The sequence below is a fragment of the Anopheles marshallii genome, chromosome 3 (assembly GCF_943734725.1).
Source record: "Anopheles marshallii chromosome 3, idAnoMarsDA_429_01, whole genome shotgun sequence".
Lineage (NCBI taxonomy): Eukaryota > Metazoa > Arthropoda > Insecta > Diptera > Culicidae > Anopheles > Anopheles marshallii.
In genome coordinates, this window is record NC_071327.1 from 38200818 (window position 1) to 38227072 (window position 26255).

General features: G+C 43.9%; 1 protein-coding gene across 1 annotated transcript; it reads right to left on the reverse strand.

Annotated features, from left to right (window-relative positions):
* Positions 1-679: 679 nt before the first annotated feature.
* LOC128712566 (tribbles homolog 2) lies at positions 680-23862 on the reverse strand. The gene is made up of 5 exons (XM_053807459.1): positions 23206-23862; positions 22499-22627; positions 22263-22423; positions 5491-5682; positions 680-1034 (listed from the first exon to the last, which is right to left on the reverse strand). Exons 1-5 carry the CDS (start codon positions 23860-23862, stop codon positions 680-682), a joined length of 1494 nt encoding a protein of 497 aa, XP_053663434.1.
* Positions 23863-26255: the final 2393 nt, after the last annotated feature.

Genomic DNA, 26255 nt, shown 5'->3' on the forward strand with positions numbered 1-26255 from the left:
GAAATAAAGAACGTTGTTGATCAAACTACGCCGATTGTTGGCATAAATAATTGAAATTATCGTAACCACTTCAGCCCTCGCGCGAATAGGAGTTGGGATAAAACAGGAGAAATTACTTACTAGCTGTAATTTGTACGAACCATCTTAAAGGGGAATCGATTGCTGTAGAGCTATTTTTACATAGTAAGGTTAGTCCAGCGATTTCTCTGATAAGAGTTCGATTCGCTCAAAACGTTCCCTGATGTTTTGATGATTTTTCCCTATTTTTCTGTTTTTTTTTTCTTTTCTGAGTATAATTTGTTTCTATTCACGTCATTTCCATTCGCTTACCGTAACATAAGTCGCATGCCAACGCTAGCAGTGTCTTAGCTTGTTTTGGGTATTTGCTTATAAAATGTTTCTGCACTTCTTACATGCTTATTGGGCGTGCACTATTTGTTGTTTCTCGATTTACCAAATCTGCGCATGCCCGGTTCGCTTATCTCCTGTTATCGATGATGAAACGTTCATCATACATCTTCTAACGCTCTTACTAATCAAACAATCACAGCATAATCCGTGAATCCTGGAGCATTTCCGTGTTTCGATCCAGGCTGGTAATAGTAAGCAACATATTGTGCTTTCGTATAGGAAGAACTGATCTCTCTACCGTTGCTTTCTTACATGGCGTACATGGGGCCTAGTTATCGAAAGCATCACCAGTGTTGGAGTAATGCAGACGCGAGGATGAACTGCCGATGTCATTCTCGTCCGATGGGTCGTACCACTCCGGCACGCAGTGATCATCGACGGCGGTACCAGCACTGCTGGCACGGCTGCCCGTGTGTAAACCGTAAGCATGATCTTTGCTGTCGTCGTGCAGCAACCATGGATGAAACAGAACATCCTCCGAGGCAATACGTTCTTCCGGGTCCCTCCGGAGTAGGGCACGTATCATACAGCGTGCCTTTGACGAGAGACACTCCGGTACAGTGAACTGTCCGCGGCTAATTTTTGCAAACAGAGACGCATGCTCAGAATCGTTAAACGGATACCTAAAACGAAACAATGAAAAGAGTGATGTATTAATTCAATTACTTAATAAAAGCAGCTTTCAAAGAAGAACATTTATAAACAGAATCAATTCTATTCTACTGTTTCTATCGGTTAAACTTAAAAATGGGAATCTATCACGGTTGCATCCAATCGGCGGTTAACACGCGAGCAAAATCATTTTACAAAAAGAGCTTCGTGGTTTATAAGAAAAATCAAACAGACGGCAGGTGGACTACCATAATTGCAGGATTCTAAAACGAATCGCCCGTACATCGCACAACCTCCACCAGATGAACAGCGATCCACAGAAAGACAGAAATGAAAGAAGTGGCAATCAGAGAAAAGCATAATTTTCTCTCCATCCATCTTAGCGTCATCCGTGCAAAGCGTGCAGCAAGCGAAAGAAAAGGCATAAAAGTAATGCATCAGTTCAAAATTGGGATAAGGAAAGGACCTGGACCGGGAAGTTGATCGTCCATCTGTATCTTTTTTGTAGGCCCTCGGGAGACCTTTGACAGTAGCGGTGCGGGAACCTGTATCATAGCGAAGCATCTTCTCCTGACCAAGCAAGCGGCGGCGCAAGATGCGCCCTTCTCGTCCAAATACTTTTGCTCTCAACGGCTATGAAAAGTCCACCCGCCAGTTTCCTCCTTAAAACGCTTTGCTTTTTTTACTTCTTAGCTTGCCGCTCTTCAACATCCTTACATTCGCCTCGTAGTACACACGGTGTAACGGCGCGACCGATGAGGATAATACACAATACACAGCCGGCTACACATATCCTTTGGCAGCGACAGGAAACTGTGCAAGCAACATGTGTTTCATCATTATATTGCCCTCTTCGTCGCTCTGCCTCTGGTGCATATCTCGTGCCTTGGTCGGTCCATTCAAGCGTTTGCCACCGAGAACCCACAGGGCATATACCGGGACGCCATCATCAGCCTCAACACCGAGAGCGAGAGAGAGAGAGAGAGAGCGCCAAAAAATGGTGATGTTTAATATCCTTTGCTTCGTTGTATGGTGTGTGGTGGCGGTGCTACCTACTATCGCCCATGCTGCTGCACGGCCAGAGGATAGCTCAGACAGTACAATAGGAAATATGGAAAAAAGCACACACCACCCGAATCGAAGAAAAGAAACACACATCTGCTGTTTTTTACGGTTCTTCTTCGATCAGTGCATTTCATATACATTTCCTGTCAAGTCTCTCGATCCCGGGTCTCTTTTGGGTTTTGACATGAGAACAGCCAGGCAGAGCATACCACCAATGCACAAATGCTTATCGGCTAACCTTTGCTTTGGTTGTGCACGCATGATTGGGATGCGTTCTTCTAGCATTTAAAACGATATATTTTACACTCAAAAGATCTGCATTTTGAAATACGAAACGACTAAGGCTTCAAGTTGTACTATTTTCAGTTTTATACAATCAGAAATTGTTAATGCTTCGGCACCTCGAAGCGCACTCTTGAAGATGATATATAGGGGATTGGAGTACGTTGATTAAATGAAGCGTTTTAAAGATAAACCTGTTTGGACGATCGTGTCCTTACGACAGTCAACAGTTTATCAGTTACTATTTGACCGAATTGCTTTTCAAATGGGTGTTTCTTTGTACAGCTTGCCCCACACAGTTTCAGGGTCATCCGTTGACAGCTGCGATCGCGGTTGATCGCAAACGGAAACATATTCAATGCTATCAAGTCAGTGTTTGATTTAAGCGATTAACATTAAACTTGACGATACCAAAGGACATATGCGATAAGGTTTTACGACTGCTTGCCCAGGAACTCACAACTCCACCCCGACAATATATGCTGATGTGAACTGTCTGTGATGTTAACTTCGTGTTTCGTGATCACTAGCATCTAAATTTATCAACACAAACGAAATGTTCATTTGCTGTTGCAATTGCGTGGGCATCTCAGTGGACTTTTACACCGCTTCCTGGACGTGTACATTGTACCACATAAGACGGACTAAGTTAGGCACTTCAGAGTTTGCTCCTTTTCGACGCAACTCCACCATCATCATGACAGATGCAGATGCAACTCTTTGTATCGCAAATATTCGTACCCGGTTCGTGAACTGGTTCTTCTAATGCAGCTTAATCCGGGTCCCCTTGGATACCGTCAGCAAAAGGTACAAAGGAAGGAAAAAAAACATAGGATGTCCGGCATATTAACAACGGGAACCGGGCACGGTACGTGTGAATGCGTATACGGAGCACGCAAATTAAAGCCAAAAACAAAATGTGGTCGCGTGTGCACCTGCCGCGAAGTTATTCCTCACTCCTGTTTTGGTCGTATCCTGCTGCCTTGCCTGTTTGCCGGTAGTCACCATCCTTTACCAGCTAAAGGCTTATGTTTTTGAATTTTTTGTGTGTGTAGTTTGGTTCGATTCTTCACGTCCACGCTTTTCTGATAGTTCGCTTTTGCTTTTGTTGAGCATCTTTCGCTAGCAAATATGGCCGCTTGACCGTTGCGTGTTTTGTTTTATTTTCTTTGTGGCATCCTTCGGCTTTACTACGTTTGGTGTCGGCTATTGCCCTTTGGGCAGTTCTGCTGTTCCTTATTCTTACCGGCGAGTGGCAAAAGTACATATGTTTCTTTTTTTTTGTTGCTTTTGCTACTTTCCTACCATTCGCGATTATTGCTGTGAGTTACGCACAACCAACGCTGCTACAGTACATTATCAAATTCTGTACTACAATATGTAATAATCTTTATTCAATCAACATTATCTTAACGTTATAATACTTTAAACACCGTACAGAAGCGCGATAAGCGACCATCTTCAACGAGATAGTGAACCTTCTCTATTTAACCGTACTTTGGCGCTTCAGCATTAGTCAAGAACACAAAATACATCAACAGGAATATTCAATCTCTATGCTCCACTAAAGCATACAGTCGTATACAAACGTTCTAGAAAGACTACGTCACGCAAACATAACAGCGCGTTGCATGACTCATACCCACTTCTCTATTTCCGTTTGTCCGTTTGAATCATTAAGGAATGAGTAACGACAGTAACAAAAATCTTTACCGTAAATAATCCTCACCGAATGGCCAAATTATGCTCATTCGCAACGTGGTCTGATGTCAGCACGCGTCATCATGACGTAGATGACGATCGTACGTGTTTAATCTCCTTGCGGACGACAGGGGAAAATACCGTCAAACTACAATCGTTCAAAAATTCAGAATTTCACAGTGTTTGTGGCAGCGTTAAGATTCTGCAGTGCAATCGTACGTCGGGATCGACGCACTTCGTGTCGTGGCGCACAAATGCTGAGTAACTCGTAACTCGCAAGCATGTTTCGACGTGATTCCAACGCTTGGCCGCCACCGTCGCGGCAGTAAACTGTAAAGCCGATGATAATGAAAACCACGGAAACGATCGTTTCGAAACGACCGACGACTGACATAATTCCGTCGGGAGTCATCAGCGCGTTCGGTACGATTCGTGTTCGGGCAGGTTAAGGCTTGTGTACAACGTAAGGTCTTCATGCCGTTCGAAACACTTGAACGCCTTCGACACCATGGTACGATGCGTTTCGTCCGGAATGCACCCAGAAATGCATTGCGCATTGATGCAACAGGAAAACAAAGACAATATTGACTGCATCTTTGTCGATCGTTACCGTTTGTGAGTGTCACTGTTGTTTTCTACAACACAATCACAAATGTGCACGAATCATCGTGTTGATGCCATATGAAACAACAACCAACCGCTGCATCGTATGCGTGTTTTGCATTATCTCGAGGTCCATTATCAGGAGGAGTGATTATCGCTAATTCCAGCAATCCCCCAAACATTTAAGATGCAAAACAAACAACAATGCAATGTGGCAAATTAGTTGTAAATGTTGCAAATAATTTTTGGATTGAGTATTGATTAGGGTTGTGCTTAGTGAATCTTGCGATTAGAGTCATTCATTTGAATCTTTCGCGAGGAGTCATTCATGAATCCGAGGGGTGGATCATGCCTCTTGGAAAAGGCACATTTACATACCATTCGGTAGGTAGTCGTGTCCGTTTTTGGCAACTGATGAGCGTGGGAGGGCAAGGGTGTACACGACGGACAAGTTCATAGGCCGATACAGTCAATTGATGATTTATGAATCTTTTATATAGAGATTCAGATCGATTCATTCGATTCAAAGACACATTCAGATTCATGAATCGGATTCACCCAAAACTAATACTGATACAATACCATCTCGATTTATTGGGATGCAAATATGTTCACACGATCGATCGATCATCGAACTCGGCAATCAAATCAAATCAAAACCACCCAACCATACCGGCTTTGATCGAAAATAATGAGTGCGTATAATGGTTTTCTTTCTCAAAGATCGGCCCCGAATTACAATCGTTTCTTCCTCGGTTGGCAATTAGCCACTTCCGCAACTGTGTGCGGTATTGCTGTGTGGGGGAGAGGCCCTACCTTCCAACCAGCATCGTGTAGAGTATAACGCCTAGCGACCACATGTCGGCTGCTTTGCCCGAGTACGTCGTATTGACACGCAGGATTTCCGGCGACACGTAGGCGGGACAGCCCCGTTTGTCCTGCAGCAGATCCTCGGCCGGATCGTCGAGTACGACCGCATCTTCCAGCGATTCCAGTTTTAATTGCGTCCTGCAAAAAAAAAGCAAAAGAAGGTAGATCAATTAGACGAGCGATACCAGGGAACTCAATTAGCAAATGCCGAGTGTGTCTGTTGATGATATATTGCCTTTTTGGTCTTTTGCAAAGCAATTTCCAATGGTGTAGAAGCAACCTACATCAATGACAGTTAATTGACTTTGAATGGACCTCCCAGAATGGAAAATAGCACATATTGCAACAGTTGATTTCCGCATAGAAGTTTTACGGGAAAACTATCTGTGTAAGACCATTTTGTAGATTTTTTTACTTAACCCTAAAATTCGTGTCATGTTGCTCGTTCTACACACGCAGCATAAAATATGTAAAACTTCAAAAGACTACACTACTAATACCGTCTGCTAGATATCCTTGTAAACGATTGCAAAAACGCTCGACACTGCGGCGCATTGTGTAAATAACAATTTCACGACCGTTACCTTGGCCCTCAGGGTTGAAAGGGTGGGGGCTTGATGTTTCTCCATTACACCACTCCACTAGCGCGCGTCTGTGAATATCACTCGATCACGTGCACTGGAAGGGTGGCGCAATGTCTACCCCAATTGGCTGCACTTTGTTGATCGGAATTTTTGGGGTAAATTGTAGTGTCGTATCGAAACGTTGACATCGCTTTCGTTACGATCTTTTATGGGAATTCATAATTTCGGCAACAAAGTTTACATTGCAAACGATGCCTAGAAGACACGCACAACATACGGAGATTCTCAAACGTGTAGGTTTTGTTTTATAGCGTTTGGTTGTTTCTCTTTTCGTCAACGCCCGAGACTGGTGTGTGTGTGTTTGCCCCTGAACAAGCGGACGATCATCAATTTCGTCATCTAACACCCGATGGACACCAATGGCCACGCACAGTAGTGGTGTGTCCTCCAGGCGGTTTCTGTTTCACACTGAAATTTTCATTACCACAGCCACAAAAAAAAGCGATTGTTTCTCTCTTTTTCCAATTCCAATCCACAATACAACACACCAGCCGTGTGCCAGTATCGTGGTCTTTTTCGCTCGTTTTCGGCCGGTAAATGCACAGAAACCCCTCTCTTCTTTGGTTGTTACTTGCGCAGAACGGCCGCGGCCCGGTTCCAACCGGCCCCTCCCCGGCCGTATATATCCGGTGCCCCTTTGCCGGCCGCGCTCGTTTGGCCGAAGGTGAAACACCGGATTGTTGTCATGTAAATGAGCTTCCACCCGGTGCACCGGTCGGTTTCATCGCGGTTTCTACGGCGAGGTTTCTTCGCGATGGTGCGTCACGCATCGTCACCTTTACGCCTTTTATCATCCTCGCCTCGCCTTCGCTATCATATCGCACCCGACACGAGGTGTCGAACGAATCTTCCTTTCTAAAATTTCCCCTTGAAAGCAAAACAATCAAAGGTCGTCCAAATGTGCTGGCGAGTGCACCCTCGTTTCCTTAACAAAAGATCATTCATATTTTTAAAGAGAATTTAAAACACCGAATGAGCGATATGAAAGGGAATTAAATATTTTGATACTTTCAAACCACTTAAAAAAATACATATAAAACTAAATATGATTGCTGTAATCTAAAGCATCTGCCCAATAAACAACTTGAAAAATAAGCGACACGAAATGCACCTTTGTATAGAACCTACTTTAAATGCACTTTTGTTTTACATATGCATTTGTTTGCTTCAATATGACCCATTTGACCTCAAAAACTTTTAGGATGGAAACATTGTTCGCTCTCATTGTTAAAATAAAGTTACTCGTCCAAGCTGACTTTTTTTTTCGTTTATTTCGCACCTTTACGTGACTTATGGCTCCTCTTTGCGGTGAGGCAATGAATAATATGAAATAAAAAAAAAAACAAACAAACGGGGGAAAGCAACGACGAACCAACATTTTATCGACAAATAAACCCGCACAGCCATTTCTCGCGCAATGTAATAATAATGATGCAAATTTTGCAGGCAATGGCAACAAGCACCAAAAAAAAAACCCGCGTTCGCGTCCCGTTTTGCTTTCGTGCGACAACACGGGATGATTATAAATCGCGCGCTAGGCCAGAGCATGCCAAACCCACCGAACCGAACCACGGCGACGGATTTAGCGCGTTTGGGTGTTGTAAAATCCGAACGGCTGTCGTCAATCGCTGGCTCGAGCGCACGACAGTCCTTTACAGGCGCGCGAGCGATCGAGTTTTGTGCATGGTTCGGTGTTGACGCTTCATCCTGCTGCCCCTGCTGAACGGTGGAATCCGAAAGTTTCGTAAATCTCCAACACCACACACAACACCGGTGGTGAGAAGGTGTTTGATCGAGCGTCTGGGAGCGCGCCGGGACAGCAGCGCAGTGCAAACCAGCGCGGGCCACGTTTCGCAACATCATGAAATGAATCAAATCAAACTATTACTCACACATTACAACGTGCATTACACCAACGTGTCAAAACCACGGTGGTTGGTACAGGAAGCGATTTATGCGCGATCCCGTATACTTCCTTTCGGAAATACTTTAACTTTCGAGTAGTTGGTAAGATAAAGCTGCTGCACATGACACGAACAATAGCGTGAAGGTCGCGAGCGGCTTCACAACGTGCTGTGTATATGTTTGAGCAGAATGGAATCGTTTGTTCTTAGAATTTCACAACACTAACTAGCTAGTGGTGTAATATGATGGAAATGTAGCAATCTTGTATGATTATCGCTTAAAAGCAATTGGAAATGAAATTGAGTGCCATATGATCTGAGGTAACTTCTCGCGAGCAACTGCTCCAATTGCAAATAAGAACAAGGGCTGTTCATAACGCATTTGTAAAACTTATATAGTTCCAGTACTCACATACGCCTCTGAGGCATGAACTTTGCCCAAAACTGATGAAATCCTCTTAGCTGTGTTCTAGTGGAAGATACTCAAAAGGATTTCTGTCCCTGTATGTGTGGAAGGAAAATGGAGGAGCCGCCAGAATGACGAAGTTTATGAGTTTTACGGCGCATTCACTGTCGTACAGCGGATAAGGCTCCGGTGGGCTGGCCACGTCATGAAAATAACAACGGATGACCCAGCTCGTTAGGTCCTTAGCCCACATGGAAGAGTCCCAAAGAGAGTGGTAGGAGACAGTGGTAGACCCAAAATGAGATGGAGTGATGTAAGTAAGTAAGTAAGTAAGTAAGTAAGTAAGTAAGTAAGTAAGTAAGTAAGTAAGTAAGTAAGTAAGTAAGTAAGTAAGTAAGTAAGTAAGTAAGTAAGTAAGTAAGTAAGTAAGTAAGTAAGTAAGTAAGTAAGTAAGTAAGTAAGTAAGTAAGTAAGTAAGTAAGTAAGTAAGTAAGTAAGTAAGTAAGTAAGTAAGTAAGTAAGTAAGTAAGTAAGTAAGTAAGTAAGTAAGTAAGTAAGTAAGTAAGTAAGTAAGTAAGTAAGCAAGTAAGTAAGTAAGTAAGTAAGTAAGTAAAATAGAACATCACACTGTATATAGTATGTGGCTGGACCAGGACAGTGTGGTATATTATGAGTTACTACTTCCAACCAAAACCTATACTAAGAACAGCTGAAATGCGAAATTCTACTCCACTTGCTGCACTGCCTGGATATTACTCCCTCAAATCACTGTAGTTCCGGCTGCAGAAGCATGATCAGAAGCATGCATGAGCCTAGATCAATGCTAAACGTGAAGAGTCAGCAAAGCTAAATAATATCCAGAGGATGGGGAAAGCGGTGGAAATCGATACAACATACGTTGTTGCCTGAATAAACAACGTATGGTTCACAACAACAGTCTAATTTCAACTAAAAGTGCCACAAAATCATTTGTACTTCTAAAACATTTGATGGTTTTTTAAGCTATTGCCTATAACACTCGTTCGTTTCAAATTAAATGTAACACATTCATCAGCAATGGCAAGGGGTTGAAGACAAGTAACCCTTGGGCAAAAATGCACAATGGCCAACATGTTGGGCCGGGTTAAAATGTACGACAAACGAAAAAAAAAATGTCAACAGACACACCTCCGACCAATCATGCTGATCTCTCATGTGCGCAACCCAAATGGGACTGCTCTTTTGCCACCCCGAGGAAAACGGGGTGGTGGTTCCTAAGATACATTTCGTAAAGTTTCGAAACCCGCTGCAACCCCCGTATGAACGGGAGCAACGCAAAAGGGGATTGCAAAGGGACACATACAAACATTTTACGCCAGAGCGTACACAAACGAGGCTCCCAAATCCGCGCGTGCTACTTCGCGCGCGTACCATTCAGCCAAATTCGAATAACGCAATTCTACACCACCAACTGCGCGCTACTCCACATGGTCGACGGCGACGACTCTTTGGTTCGCGCGTTTCTGAGTGCGTCATCGGAACAGTGCGGTGGTGTTGTATGTGTATGTGAGGCGCGACGTGGTGGAGTGCAGCAACGTATATTAGCATTGCATCATGCTAATGCAATGCGCACGTGAAAAGGTCCAACCGAAAGAACACGAGCCATACACGAGCTGGCCGCGGCCGGGAGTATACGAGCAGCTAGCTATCTATGAAGTACGGGCAGACGCTGTCGTACTAGCCGTGTGGACCTTTTTTCCAAGTTGTGATTTATATTTGCGTCGACCCGCCAGGTTGCACGCGAGAGAAGGGAATGTTGGGCTGGAGGAGGTTTTTGGGAGCAGATGATCCGACCCTCGATCATTTCGCCAGCCCAGAAGAGTGTAGCGGAGTGTGTTGCAATCATGCACTACCTAGAACGGGAATACGCCGAAAAGAAAGTCTACCGAAAAGCGAAGACGATTCCGTTGCGATTACTTTAAATAGACATCTTTGTACGATTCGCGGCTCTGTGTTGGTGAAACCGAAGGTATTCCCAGCACGTCAGCGAATGTCGCTCCGGTTTTGGGGCTCCGTTTTCACTAGACTATGCTACAGAGCAATTCGTTAAATATTGCCAAATGCTCGAATAACATTCCATTACTCGGGCAAAACGCGCAAATGCCAACAGTGCTCTTATAGTACAGCGTACTGCGTGTATGTAGTAAACCGCCCATCGCCACGTTTGGGAGTGTTTGCGCTGTGTGGAGTGGAGCCGGCTATCACGCTGCGATCATCTTAGCGCAAGTCGGCTTAGCGAAATAACCTCACAAGCTCTCAAGTTCAAACACGCTCTCCTCTGCTCGGAAACGGATGGTGCAACATAGGTATGTGTACATTTGAATAAAAATAGTACTACAGCTAGCAGTGACAGATGAGATGCGAACCGGTCGCAGGTATACGATATTGCTCAATGTGTTCTGCTTTTGTAATATCGATTAGTTGATCGGACATCGGATGGTCACAATGGGGCCAATTTTTTGGACAATTTGGATTCCCCTTTTCTTCTGGGCTTTCATCAGGGTGTGCCAAAGGATATTTTACTAGTCAATAATATTTCTTCAACGTTCAATTAAATGGATTACAGGGATTCTGACTGCTGTACTGTAAAATAGCACTACCTACACGTCGTCCGAGATACCAATGTCTAGCCAATATCCCTATTCCAAAAGGGAGTGGACAAAGAAAAATATCGATTACAACTGCACCAAACATTACGCTCATGCATGCCGCGATCGTAACTGGTGGTGGACATCGTGAACTGCGCGTCTCGATCGCGCATAAAAACCATGATCGTGGTCATTACGAGCAAGATGCCATTTTTGCAACGAACACGCCTTCTGAAGTCGGCAAAAGGTTATTGACAGACGGTCCAAGTACCGAGCAGTGATATATATATACACATATATGTATATGTAGGTGTTGGCGGCTGGGCCACGTCTCGACGCAGCTTGACATGGGTGAATGTTTCAGCTATTTATGGCCATTGGCGCCTCAGGGTTGTTGCTCGCCGAGGTGTGATTTGCTACTGGTTGGAAGTATTTTTGTGACTACATGACATGCTTTAGTACAAATATTAACGACAATGTGTTAAAAATGCGCTAATTCTTAAGTAGATCGCGATCGTTCAACGTGTCCATCGCCGTGTCCAGAAGTGTTCTTCATCGCAATGGTTCACACAGTCTCAACAGATTTACACTTCCTATTCATCTTGGGATTCACCAACCTGGAAACCTTTCGAAAACATGTTACGTATCCCGGAACCCAATGGTTTCCTGTTCATTATCTAAATTTTCCAACCTTCATCCGCCACACACTAATGGCCATTCAGACATTCCTCGGCGTGATTTCGCTTCCGTACCGTTACGGCGCGTCTACACCCTTGGCCACTCTATTTCACAGAGATCCAGCCAACAGCAAGAGAGCGAAGAATGAAGATCAAAAGGTAAAGCAAAAAATCCTAGCAAAGGTTGTACATTCAACGCAAAACGAAAATATGCAATTGCGAAAAATGGTCGTTGCAGGGAGGAATAAGGGAAGAGAAAGCACCGCGCCGTAGCAAATTAATAGCTCGAAGCAAACTTTGCCTTCATACACAGAGGGAAAAACCTGAGAAAGTTACGGCACGGTTTGGCCAACCATCATCGTCAGCAGCCGCAGCAGGTACTATCTCCGGGTTATTTTTCTTCCTCGGAAAGCTTTCTTTTCCACGGCCCAAGAGTTCACCTTTTCTCGTCAATATGAAACCGGGAAGGTGCACAACTAGAGAGATTGTTTTCTTTTTTTGTGGGCATGTTCTCGGTTCCTGGTTGGCGATTGCTTTCCATTGAATCCAAGCTCTTACACAATGTTTTCACGCAACTACAGCAACACACTTTGGAGAAATGAGTTTGTTTAGTTGAAAGAAATTGACCATTGAAAGTGCGAAGGAGAGTACTCTTAAACAAAAAAATTGTCCTCTTTTTCTTGTTCCACTCAGAGCTCTAATGCATTTAGAAGGTGCATATTGTACGTATTTCCTCCTACATAGGGCAATCTCTACCCTCTGCCACACAGCACTTTTGCAACTCGGAATTTCTGTGTCTGAATTACAAACTCTGACAAATCATCGTTATCAGTTCAAATTCGAAATCTGTGATCGGGGAATACATTTCATGGTTTGGGAGCTCCTGCGATTTTTTCTTATTTTTCGCATTGTTTGAACAACGGCAGATCTTCGAGGAAGAAGCTTGCTGGGATGTAGGAGATATGCCATATTGACTATGTGTGTCTCTGACAGTAAGGCGTTTAATAATCAATTGCATCTGTTAAGCAATAGATCAACCACCCTGTGCGGCGATCGCACAGCAGCAGTTAGGTGAGCATACAGGAAAACCCACATCGACGTGTACGTTCCACAACGGCATAAACGCGACGCGAAGAAAACCACACAACAGTGAGTGAAAGATAGAGAGAGGGAGAGGGAAAACACAACGAACCACTATTCCCAATCGGAGTGCGTTACATATTTCAAACGACGGCAGCACATAACTTGAAACGCACTTTGAATTATTTCCCGTTCGGCAGCGCGCGCCACCCGTGCGCTGCACCGACAACAGGGAAGTGAATGTGTAACACCCAGAGCTACCCCTTTTGCAAGTCGGAGCACGCCCTGTTTGGTCAGGTGAAAACTATACTTTTACTAACCAGTGGTGAAATGCAACTGCAACTGGAAGAAAAATGAGTGATAGTATGTACACGATTTGTTATGCAATTCCACAGTTTCTTTTTTTGCCATAATACATCTTGGCGAGCAAGCAAACTGACAAAGGTGTACACACACACACATTACGAATCATTGCATTTGTGCAAGCATAAGGATTATTAAGAGTGCAGACGCACATTGAATTATGTAAATAAAAGTCTTTTGTTTTATGTGTTTCAGTGTTCGATAGTTTATATGATTCAAGCTAATGTAACATTTATGAACCTTCTGAGCCGAGTGTTTATTAGGTCAGTTTAGAAGCAAAACGTAATCGATTGTGATGCGACCTCTTTATGACCCTGCTTCCTGCTTTGAGCACTCTAAGCTTCCTATATGGAGTGGCACAAACAATCTCACAGCATCGATCCTAAGCATCTGTCCAAAATGCACCAATTGGATGCAATGCTAGAAAGGATCTTCCGTTGCCACCAGGTTCGTATGATTTCTAAAACGTATTTCATGTTAGGATGAAATCTTCTCAAAGCAGTCCCTTTTTGCGTTCACACCAGCGCAGGTCACCAGGTAGACCAGAGGGATCCGCACACATTTTCGGTAGGACGGGCCCCGTACGGGTCCATGAAACTCGATCAAACAACAGCCAGCCAGACCAACCTATGCGTAGCCCTTGTCACCCGCATTCCTGCTTTGTCTAGGTTTCGCTGAGCGCTCCAGTGGATCAGTTAGTCAACCGTGTCCTGGAATCCCAAAATGGGAATCTATCGACTGACGCGCTTAAGCAGGGGAAAAGCGGAATCCTAATGCATTCCTCCCGCAACATTTCGACCCCGGCAGGCACATGATCGTACCAGCAACATATGGAGGACCGGCTAGGAATCCGACGTTCAAGCGTACCGCAATATCGATGCAGAGAACAAACGTCGGTACGACAGGGTAACAATGCCCCTTCCTATTTCTGGGTAGTTCCTCATGGTAACCGTAGTAATCCTTGATCTTTCGTACGGCAACCGTGTCTTGTTCAAATAGAAAAGGTACAACGAAGGTGCTGGAGGCCATCCCTGACCTCGACGTGCATGCCTCAGGTAAGAAACGTTTGCAACATATAGGTACGAACGAAGAGAAGAATCCAAAGAAAGCTGTTCCCATATTTATACGCTCAACTATCGACTGTGCATCATGCATCATAGAGCCATTGGAAGGGAAGCGGGTAGGTGGGTCGATAATGCATACCACCTTCACATTGGTCTTTTCCGACGTGTAACACATACAATTCTACATGCTTGGAACACCTATTATACACCAAGTGCAATGCTGCACCAGACTTGTAGTTCTTCTCGCAGGACTCTCCGGGTGCATTAAGGCAGCACGCTGCCGTAAAACAGTGCAACAGGCCCTGCGTATGTGCTATAAAAACCTAACCGATCATCCTGCAGCGTTTAACGCGCCGGAACACTGAACATCTGCAACAGTTTTGGGCTTCCTTTGCCGGCATTATGTATTCTGATTATTCGAACTTGGGTTGTGAACGGATGAAAAAAGGACGACTGTTTTTTTTTTTGTAGATTACAAACAATGCAAACACATACAGACATGTGGGTGATTTTTATTGCTTCAATATAGCCATTATAGCAAGGCATGGTTCAGTTTTCCTGCTCAGAGAGCGAACGATAGGATTTATAACTTTTTCCCACAGATCCCTTCCACTTTCCTACAGAATGGTAATACGCTTGTAATCATTATTAGCCTCAATCGATAAAAGAATAAAATGAATGCACGTACTTTGTCCTACTGCATCTGCAATTCTCTGGCTCTTTTTTTTTTGGAAAGAAAAACAAACAAACAAAATCCCTCTACATATGCTACAGTACTAGTAACGTTCACATCTAAGTCGATCTAAGAAGAATAAAAAAAATGCTACAGTATGTTATGGACACACAACTGAGACACCCAGCTGAGCTGAGAAAGTTCAAGGCACTTGGTACGTCTTAAAAAGCGAGTGTGAGAAATAAATATGCATCCCACAATAATTGAAGGCGCGAAGATTCATGGCTCGTGGGAACATATTATTTTTCGGTACGTTCTCGCGTTGGAATTGTACCCCAAACAGTGCTCAAAGCTTATCAAATTCTCTTCGTAAAAGATAGCACGTTTACCAGACCGAACAGAGATCATTCCCAAAGTCATTTACAACTGGATAGTAAGCAGGTTTCAACTGGCGTTTTTGAATGGCTACAAATACTTTGTACAATGCATTCAAAAAGTCTCAAGAATTATATGGATAAATACACAAAATTTGGTTGAAAATACAACAAAAAAATGTAACATTACATTTTTTTCCATTTTGCTGTATTACGTTATCGCTGCTAATCGAATAAGTGCAGCTGGTTGCATACTGTTAGGAGTTAAATATGCTCGATAGGTCAAATTTCGATTCAATTAACGTTGAGATTTGTAAACCACATACAAACACCGTTTGTCACACAGATCGATTACACACATATCAACGCACACACACACACACACACACACACACACACACACACACATAAATACACTAACATATGGGTGCCCTATGTTGGGGAGTATGTATTCTCCTTATTAAATTTATGCTTATTCAATTAAGCTTATCTAATTTTACTTTATTTCACCGCACTTTTTCTCTCACTTTAATTCAATTTGGAATCGACACATCGCCCTTTCGCGATCGTGTGGTGAGCCTGTCAAGTCAACTCGCTTTCCCGTTGGTCGTTCGAACCTTCTGTAAGCGATTCAAGTGCTCGACTTTATTCACTTAGTAGATGAGGTAATGAATGCGAACTAATTGCTGTTAATCTAATAAATAATACTCATCGGACAAACGATGGGTTTATATGAACCAAGAAAGTAAGTTCCTTTTTAAGTAGGTGCGAAACAATGTACAGCTTGAGACAGTCAGAAGTTACACGGTGTACAACAGACATTTGTTTCAAATTTATGACTAACGAGATATGAACCACAGCTTATTTGTAAGATATTGAACAAAGATATTGAACAGAAGATTAGAATTTGCTGTACGATGAAGCACTAAGGATAAGAAGGGATAATGATGAGGTAGTTCCAATGCCAATCCAATTGTGCCGTGGATTGTTGCAACATGTACCGTTTTCCCCCATTTTCCCCGCACACCGACACTCCGCCACACGCAACCGAACCGTACTCAAGGTTCTGGTTTGATCTTCTGTTTGAGAAAAAATAAACTGATACAACATCTCCCACAATGCTGAAGACAAAAGCATTAGATTCAGATCGCGTCCACGGCTTGAAGGAGGTACACACATAGCCTGCTGGCCGCAGATCGACTTTTGGCGGTCTGAACAAAATCTTGGTCATGGCCAAACAGCTCTCACCTTCTCGGTGCCGCGGTCTTCTCTCTGCCTACTAACGGTTTTCTCGTCTACCGCTGCAATTGTTGTCTTCAATCGTTCTTCTTCAATGTCTCAAACGTTGCCATCGTGCTCGGAGAGCGGTTGAAAAAGACGACTTAACCAATTGCAAACTTCTACTTGAATGTTCGCCCCACCGCCGAAAGTCAGCAAGATGGTGTGTGGACAAATACCAGACGAAAGGCCTTTTCTGTGGTCTTGATCTCGGTCAAATGTACACCCGCCCGTTGTCATACTGCAAATATCTGCCCCCGTCGTAGCGCGATCGAGACCTTCAAACCGAAAAGCCGTACAGCTCCGACGATCATAAAAACCGTCTCCAGCGGAAGATGATATTACCCACCAACTGCCCATGTCTTGTTGTTTCTTAGTCTGTTAGCAAACGCTTGTTTGAAAGACGCTACTGATGAAGTTAAGTTGCGGTAAATGTATTGCAACAATTGCCATCACCTCATGCAGAAGATGGAAATATAACCACCATGCCACTACGTGTTTGATGGACTTTGCTTTCTCGAGTGCGTGCACGTAGGTTTCACTTAGTGACTTGTAGTAACAACAGCAACAAGAACTTCGCCACATCGGTTTTAGACACGGTGCCGTTTTAACTATTTTTATACAAATTATCATTATGGACCAGCTATTGCACACCATGCGAGTGATGGTCCAATCAATGGATGGTAATCATTCTTTCGGTGATTATCTACCGCTATATCTTGAGTTCTGCATTTACATAGCTGAATCTGTTAACGTTTATGGTGTTGCGATTGCCCTCGTTAAAAGAGTTCTGTGTTAAATTGTTCAACTCTTTAAAATGTGCTTACATTTGATAACCTTCTGAGCAACATTCGATTCGTTAACCCTTAGCCAAATGTCAATATAATTAGGCAGGTGTTAACAACATTAGCAGAAGGTGAGCTACCTGGGTGTGTGTATATGTAAATAAACATTAAACGCTTTTTCCATGGAAAAATCATTTGTTTAAATCCATCAAAATTGCGTCATACCGACAGGGGTTGTACTTCTAAGCAGCTCCGTTTCCCTGTGCCCCACACCCTTTACATGATATCGTACCATCTACCTCGTTGTCATTGCTCCGCCGAACGGTGTAGTGTACGGTTGTTAAGCCTAATTTATTCAAGGGTACTAATTAGTACAGTTCGGCCGCTACCTGCCATTACTCCGGTGCACCGGCGCGCTCTTCTCCCTTGCAGCATAGCCGCCGTTAATACAACCACGCTAGCGAAGGTCAGTTATCAGCGTCGGCGCACCGGGGTTGTTCTGGATGTTGTGCAACAGCTAGCACGAACAAAAATGTTCGCCAGCACAATCAGTAGGGTGGCGCTACTGACTGCATTAACACTGAGTGGAAACACCAGCAGGGTTGTGTATGCTGGCGCGAGGACTTCACAATCTCTCGCTGACTCTGTGGTAAGGTTATGTTGTCTTCACTCCAAAAATTCGACGCATCATTGTTGGAGGTTATAGGATGCAGTATTGCCCTCCACCGTACCCGACAGTGGCAAAATGAAGCAGCAGATGTTGTATAGAGCGTCGCGACATCAGCGCCTCTCGCCTACACCACCCTTTTTGGGGCGCGCGCGCACGCCCGGCTTGTTGGTGTGTTTCGCATGTTTCAACGGTAAAGATCAACTTCCATTATTTGAAAGAATTGCGAGATGTTGGTTTACCTTCGTGTCGCGATTGCGTCCCACTCTCTGTCTCTTTTTTTCCATTGATTTCGTGCACCGGCGTGCTTCCTTGCTCAATCCTTCAACATCTATCCCTTCTTTGTGCGTCGCAGATGCGTTCGATCGTACGAGGCAATCGTACAGCCGAGACAAACACAGCTACAACTCGACGTACAAGCGACGGTATTCGGTGTTAGGTGAGAAGATTATGTTGAATGCCACCCATTCGTCGATCTAGCACCAGCCTCCTTCTACTGCATCACCCCAAACGCAAGCGATGCAATTGACCTCGCAATACTCCAACACACCGGCCGTACTCGAAAACACTGTACACCGCCGTTTTGCAGTGTACATGGGGTGTAGTGGTCACACATCCGAAGCGGTTGTACGTTTTCGCATCGTGGCACAACACACCAGAGCGAGCATTGCTTTTGCTTGTGGTTGTGCCGTTGGACCTGGTCGCGATCTGCTAGGCGAACTGCGGAGACTGCCCATTTTCTCGGTGGGGTCTCCTCTATTGGCATTGCGATAACTTTGACGATCGTGCGCGACGGCGAAACCGCTACACCACGCATCCAATGTCACGTTGCAACACGTGCTAGCCTGCTTTAACCGGTTATTTTTGTCCCTGTTCTACCTCACTCTCTTACAGATCACTCTTCTTGCTCACTAAAACGATCGGTGCGTTAATATCATTTTTAAGTACATTCATTTAAAGTTATATGAAACATCTTAAATATCGCAAATATGTTTTTGCTTGTGTTGGAAGTTTAATATTTCTATTCTTGAAATCGCTACACAAGTTCACTTGTTTTCATGATAATATCACTATCTCTTACCACACAAGATCTTCCAAAATCATCGCAGCATTCTAAAGAGCTATCGATAAGCCGCGCTTGCACAAGCATCACTATAACCACGTGCTTCGAATTTTCTGACAATGCTCTTATTCGTGTTATACCTCTTTGCCACCACCGCTTGCCTTGAAACATGATTTCCATTACGATTGCGACTCTATTTCCTCTCGATTTCCCATCCCTTTGCACATGTACCACCTTCCTCACCAATTATGATGGTGTATTTCACTGCAGTGCTTATACTGTGGTCGTATATTGAGGTCATAGAGCATATGGCCAACGGCAATGCACATTCGGGCAAGCACCCAAAAACTCCAGCATCGAACTACACAGCAAGCATATTGTGTTACGTTGGGTGAGAAAAATGAGTAGCCAAACAAACCAAACAAAAAAAAAACAAGAGTAAAAAAGGCCGTATGTCCACCGCTAGCATGCCGCACCCAAGACACGGACCCACCTGGACTGCTGCACCAACGTCACCGTGGTAGAGAAAAAAAAACAAAAAGAGCGAAGAGGACAGGACACAACGCGCCGTCCAACGCGGGAGAGAATGAACAAACATGGCGAGCTCTCGTCGGTAGCCGGTCTGTCCATGTAAAGGCTACTCATTGAACCATAGTTTTCAAGGTTCCGTTGTTCCAGTTTACTACCCAGCAACGAGGTAACGCGAGTGGAGGTCTGCAATTTGCTAACCGGTGGTAAGCAATGGCGAGCTGTACTCGTCATCAACTCTCATCAGAACAAATCAGATCTTTGGAGAAATAAAGGTGTACGATACAATTGGCACTTGGTTTAGAATATGGAACCCTCTCGAGAAAATAAAGAATCAAAATGCTTAATCTCCAAAGGCCTTCGACCAGGTTTCATCCAAACTGTCCAAGTACGAAAGTTGCCTACATGTACCGGTGGGGACAATGATGATGACCTTTCACGGTCTAGTGAAGAAAAGAATATCGGTTCCAGCACGCACGTGGTGGAATGCTTCACTAAGAATGACGCGTGCTCAAACACCAAAATATTTTCTTGATTCACCGGTTCCGGATGGGTGCAGGGTAAGAGCAGAAAATCGGTCCCCTCTACGATTTCTTATAACGCAGCCTCAAGCCTCTTCCTTGCCGACACGCGCGCAATAGTAATTGCGTACATATACATGGGTAGATATGCAACACGTGGCAGCGGCAAATTTTATGCGAATTTTCCTTTTCCTCGACTCTTGATTCTTACATTAAAGCACGCCTTTGCTTACTGAACTGGAATCGTGGCAAAGACATGCTCACCCTTGTGCCTTTTGTACGTCCAGCCCTAACTTTTTAATTGGTCAAAAGTCTGAAACCTCCGACAAAGCGATCTGCTTCCAAAGGGAACTGGCGGCACGAGGAAAATTTTCCTACTTTGAAAACAGCAAACGTCTGGGTCGCGTGTCGCTATCTGTTAAAACACCAAAAGATCCCTTAACCCATGTGTGATAATCGTTGTGGTAGAGAGTACGAGCTCAATCGAGGGAACGGTTCGTTTACAGGTAATCATTTGAAAGGAGAAAATTATCTCATTACAGATAACTTTATTTGAAAATGTATTGACGATAGTTATAGAAAATAAAAATAGCATTACATTACAAATGGCTACAACAACTTTTCAATTGTTTTACAAAATTATTGCAACGATTAAATTATCTATATGAGCGGATAACCTCCATCACATTTCGATACGTCCTGAGACCCCTACAGAAAATTCCCCGCTGATGGTAGCTTTCGAGAAGACTGATCGTTATTTTGTCCTCCACCACGTCCCCCCGTCGTCCAAAACCTCTCTAATAAGTAGCCACTAATTTTATTAGCTAACCTCAACACTCCTCAGGCCACCACTATTGCACTGGATGCACAATCTACAATAGCAACAATAAAGCCCTAAAACAGTAGCATAGCTACTGCTAGATCTCTGAGTTAGCTCACTCATTGAATTCAACTCAAAAGCCCCCTGTTCTGTTACCCAGCAATTATGATCCGATCCACGGTTCACGGCAACCATGCGCGTGATTGACACACTTTAGGCTACAGGAAGTTCCGGAGAATGGATCTTACAGTTTTGCATCATTTCGTAAAATCTCCCATAACCTTCATCGAGCTGTGGGCATTAGGTACAATTATGCTGCCGGCCATTGGATTCCGTCGATGTGGTGATACTGTAACGAATCTACCCCCACAGCAAAAGGCAAATGTAGATCCAACCACAAAAACCAACCATCGACTTGGTCCAGATAAAATATGTTCTCTCTGATAACTGTAGATCTCATTTCAGCGGCTTTGCCAATGAATAGCACAAGGCGCGCGTTTGCATGTTTCGCTAACGTGAGAACTAATTTTGTTCACATTTAAAAACATTCTGGGCGGCATTTCTATCTTTGCTGCACTGCATGCCGAAGGAAAATCTTGACACACAATGTAAACATATTTGTACGTGTAACTGTTTGCAACTTCCGAACGTTCCGTTTGTTCAATGACGCGTTGCATTGGGAGAAACTGTAAAATTTACTCTAACAATGAATCAGTTCCGGACCACATACACCACCTTGCCGCGTATTATGGGCGTACTGACTGCCACGTGTATCACCTGCATCCAGCAGCGCAAACAAAGACTCACATAATTGCCGTTCGCTGCTGATTCTTTCAGCAAACATACGGCCAGCTTCAATGCACAATCGACGATCAAGAACGCATTATTCGCAGTGTCGATACTTTCACGCTTTATGTGGCTCATGGCTGACATCATGGTGCAAGGCTACAGGTACAAAACTGGTTGAGAATTTTCGGATTTCCAAAAGTGGAAACCAGATCTCCATCACAGCGTTCCACCTACGCGGCGAATGGACCCGATCGTAGCTCTTCCAACCTGTTGCATCTGAAAGGTTTCTTCGCGAGTCAATTTCCTGTGGGTCTTGTTCTGTTTTGTGTCGATGTAGTGGGGTAGATAACCCGTTCGCTCCATTTATGGAAAACCAAGTGCCGGAAAAGCGCCTCTACCAGTGTACACAAAACTGAGCTTCCCGTTTATAAACACGAAATTTGCCGTTTACTTACCTTTCACGGTCCGCAAATACAAACTTCCGCAACTTGAGATCACGCAAGACAATGCCTTGCTCGTGACAGCTCTTGACTACTTCGCACATTTGCCGACACAATCGCCGCGCTTCCGGTTCACGCAGTCGTTTGCGCACCCGCACGTATGAATGTAGATCACCCTAACGAATCGAAAAGGTAGAAAAAGATGCTTAGTTGTGGAAAAATCAATCTCGAACACGAGCACTGATACTAACCTCTGATGGACTGTACAGCAGATACGTTTGATTATTGCCCTGTATGACTTTGTGCAGCGAGTTGACGTGTTGGTGTCCGTCCAACCGAAAGTGCGCCGTCAGCAGATTGGAGCACGGATTATTTGCAATCTGAAATTGAATGTCACTACGTTAGCATGGTTGGTGTATTAAAACAAGATCTTTTGGTACCACATTTGCGCTATCCACTTATTATGGGCGATTCGTGCAAAACCATAGCTCTCTTATCGGAACACTTTCCAAAATTAGAAACACACAGAGATAAGCATAGCGGTTGTACGCATTTACGAAAGTGACGCAGTAAAATACCACGTAATGACAAATGATTCATCGCTGTGCTACACATGCCCGTAATATTATGATTATGTTTATTTTTAATTCAAATCCCCAACAGTAACTCGCATAAACCGTAGTACCGGTTCCCTATGCTTCATTTTATGCGACTAAAACCTGCGTCAAGTGAAGTGTCAATTAAAAAGCTATTAAGAGAAAATAACCATTTAACTGATTGTCACCAACCTATTTGCGCTTTTAATGGCCAATCTTAAAGTGCTGTTGACAATTTATTGAACAATTGGACACAGCAGGTATTTGCGTATTTTGCTTTCAGGAAATTACATATTTCAGGGGTAAAAACTGAATGTGGTTTAGGTTATAGGGATGACAGGTACCGCACTCACTTTACATACCTTGCACACCAGCTCTTCGTGCGACTTGATATCGTAGCATCTGTACAAATTGTTTCCCTCGACCGGTTCCATCAACAGGTACCGATCGACGAGAATAACAGCGTTTAACGGTGGCGGCGTAACGTTCGTCGAGATGGCATCCCGCAACGGATAGGAAGCAGTTACCGAGCCGCCGCTACTACACGCACCGCTACCATCGTTCCTGTATCGATTCAATCCTGCTAAAAACGAACTTCCGGGAGCCGGTTGCTGCTGCTGATGTTGTAAATGCCGATGCAGATGGTACGGGTGGCTGGAACAGTGCCGATGATAGGGACATTTTTTGTAGCTGGAATTTGTACTGCTACTATTTCTGGAGTTTCCACTACCACTCGAACCCATATGGGCGGATAGTAGACGGTTCAGTATGGCCACGCTAGCGTTGACATCCGTCCCAGCAGTTGAGCCAGCGCCTGGTGAAACATGGACCGATTCGGGTGTCGTGTTTGGTACCGTCGTACTGGCAGCGCCGATCGCGGTAGCATCGGGTACCACATTTCCAATGAGAGACACAAAACCGACCGAACCACCCACCTGATCGTCGGGCTTGTTCAAGCGGGGTAGTAAATCATTGACGTGCACTACCGAAGCAGGCGGTGAGCCATTACCCGTATTCATTATCTGCAACGTGCGAGAGCTGTTGAAGCGCACACAAAGTCGTAGGCAATGGCAGGCCAGTAGTAAAACAACAAGCTTCACTTTGTAGAACACTTGAACCAGATGATATCTCGCGTGGTAGAATATCACACTTAGTTTTAAAGGGGGTTTTCAACAAACTTTTCTTAACAATACGGATTTAAAAACTATTATAACAACACTTAGAAACTATACTTTTTACACAAATTCAGGAACGATTCGGTTACCGCGCTGCTCTCTACATGCACCGAGCAGGGCTCCCGTCCGACTTGCAGATGGAACTTGGGATCTGCTAATGATTAGCTATCCCGTGGCAGAGCCATTGCGTGTGACTCATTCTGATGAACCATTTTGACGAAATTTAAAATAAACACACAGTTCTGCTACCTTATTTTACACATTTATCACAATGTCGCACGAGCCTGTATAGCAATGGGGTCCGGACAACATTAACAAACACTTCATATACACATTTTCGCGATCGTGGATACGCACACGAAAGCTAACAATCTAATCGTAACTAACGAAGGAGACACACAACCTGCCGTGAGCACAACTTCGCTTTCGCGTACATTAATGAACAACACCGCGTTATCACAGACAGAGACAGAGGGGGCACCACACGTCACGTCACAAGGTTATAGTAAACACATTGTTTTTCGTTGGCAACGGCGGGCATGAAACCGAATGCACGACCACAATTACTTCTTCCTCGGTGGAACTGCCTGGACAAATTCAACGTCGAACAAAACACTCTAACGTGGGGGGTTTTTTGTTGAAGCCGGCGATCACTGTCTTGCGATGAATGATTCCCGAATATTGACTGGCGATGAGGCTGATGTAGAAGAAACCAGAAAAAAATGAATTAAGTAGGTGGAAAATTCAGCGCAATTTCTCAACACTCAACACAATAACGGCTGTCGATCAAGCAGAGCAGAATCTAAGCAATTCTTGCAATTCCCTTAATAATTAAACACCTTTAGAAACGTGACATACTACAAGTATCGATTGGTAACAGATCCCGGAATTCCTGAATTTCACCACACAGCGGCAGCAGTGTGAGGAAAGGTCGAGGATGTCTTCGTTTATTCGCGACTGTACAGTGACGATGGCGCAACCACCTTTAGATAATGGAATGACGACAGCGGCTGTACCTTTAGGACAGGCTGATAGTGCCAAAGGGAAGTTAAACAGACGGCGGAAAACTGCAACAACACGTCGCTCTTATCTTATCTGCTCTGTATTTCAATTCTACCAACCAGGGAACAGGATTGTCTCTTCTTATAGGGGTTTTCTATCGCAACTAACCACACTTGACCAATAGTGGATAAATGTTTCATGAATCGCACATATTTGTACGTATTTTATAAACTATTGCTATACACTTTCTACGGATCACAAAAGTACTATAAGTTTTGCAAAAAAAGCAACTTCACTCAATCCTATTGCGGAAACCCCTTTGCGAATAACATTGGTTCAAATATACGAAGATCCGGTTGTCTTTCACAATCTCGGCGTAGGCCCTGGAAGCATGGCACCCTGTCACTATGGTAACGGTACGAAACAGGTCATCCAACGGAACTTCAACTCAGTAGCCACCGCTTCGTGGCTTTCACTCTAGTTTTCTTTTACCTATACGCCGTGTTACATTCAACAAGCCACCAGGTTTGCAATTTATGCACTGACTTTAAACATATCTAATTGTGTTTTTTTTCTACTGAGAAATAAACCATTTGCGTCACCAGACCAGAGAAACAAACAGACTGAATTGGAATGTTATGAATCAAACATTGCTCAACATTACAACACACACGCACACATCTACGCGTACACGCGTGCACACTTGCGAAAGGACGTGGAAAATCCTTTGCTTCCTTGTTCTCCCTTGTTTCTATTATTTTTTTCAAACTTGAACAGCAGTAAAAAAAGAGGTCGCGCGAAACAATGACCTACTGCTTACGACAAAAGGCATAAACCACCCCTTTCGCGTAAAGGAAGCATTTATGCTTCTTGTTTCTTTCTGACACAACCGTCTCCTTCGTCACTTTGCTAAGGGATACCATATCCTTTTGTACACAAGCGAGTAGCGTATTTCACAATTGTGGTGTTTTTTTACATATGCTGTAGTAAAATCATTCATTATAAATAACCACTACATTTCACAACACCTCTTTGCTTTGCCACACACACACACTTTATTCTATTTACAAACACAAAAATCGTACGTGCAAAAAAATTCAACCAGTTTCACAATATTAGCCCAAACTATTACTCACACCAAGGCCAATTCAAACGCTTCAAATAAGCATTTTTAACACAAAACTTTTTCTTTTCGGTTCGAAACTCTACAACTAGCTAGCGCACAAACAGCACAC

What these genes read in the sequence shown, in the direction of transcription:
- LOC128712566 (XM_053807459.1), bottom strand. Translation starts at nt 23,862, where the DNA reads ATGAATACGGGTAATGGCTCACCGCCTGCTTCGGTAGTGCACGTCAAT. An exon ending in ACGAAGAGCTGGTGTGCAAG is followed by an intron (nt 22,628 to 23,205) that starts GTATGTAAAGTG and finishes ATTCAATTTCAG; the next exon opens with ATTGCAAATAATCCGTGCTC. An exon ending in TGCTGTACAGTCCATCAGAG is followed by an intron (nt 22,424 to 22,498) that starts GTTAGTATCAGT and finishes TCGATTCGTTAG; the next exon opens with GGTGATCTACATTCATACGT.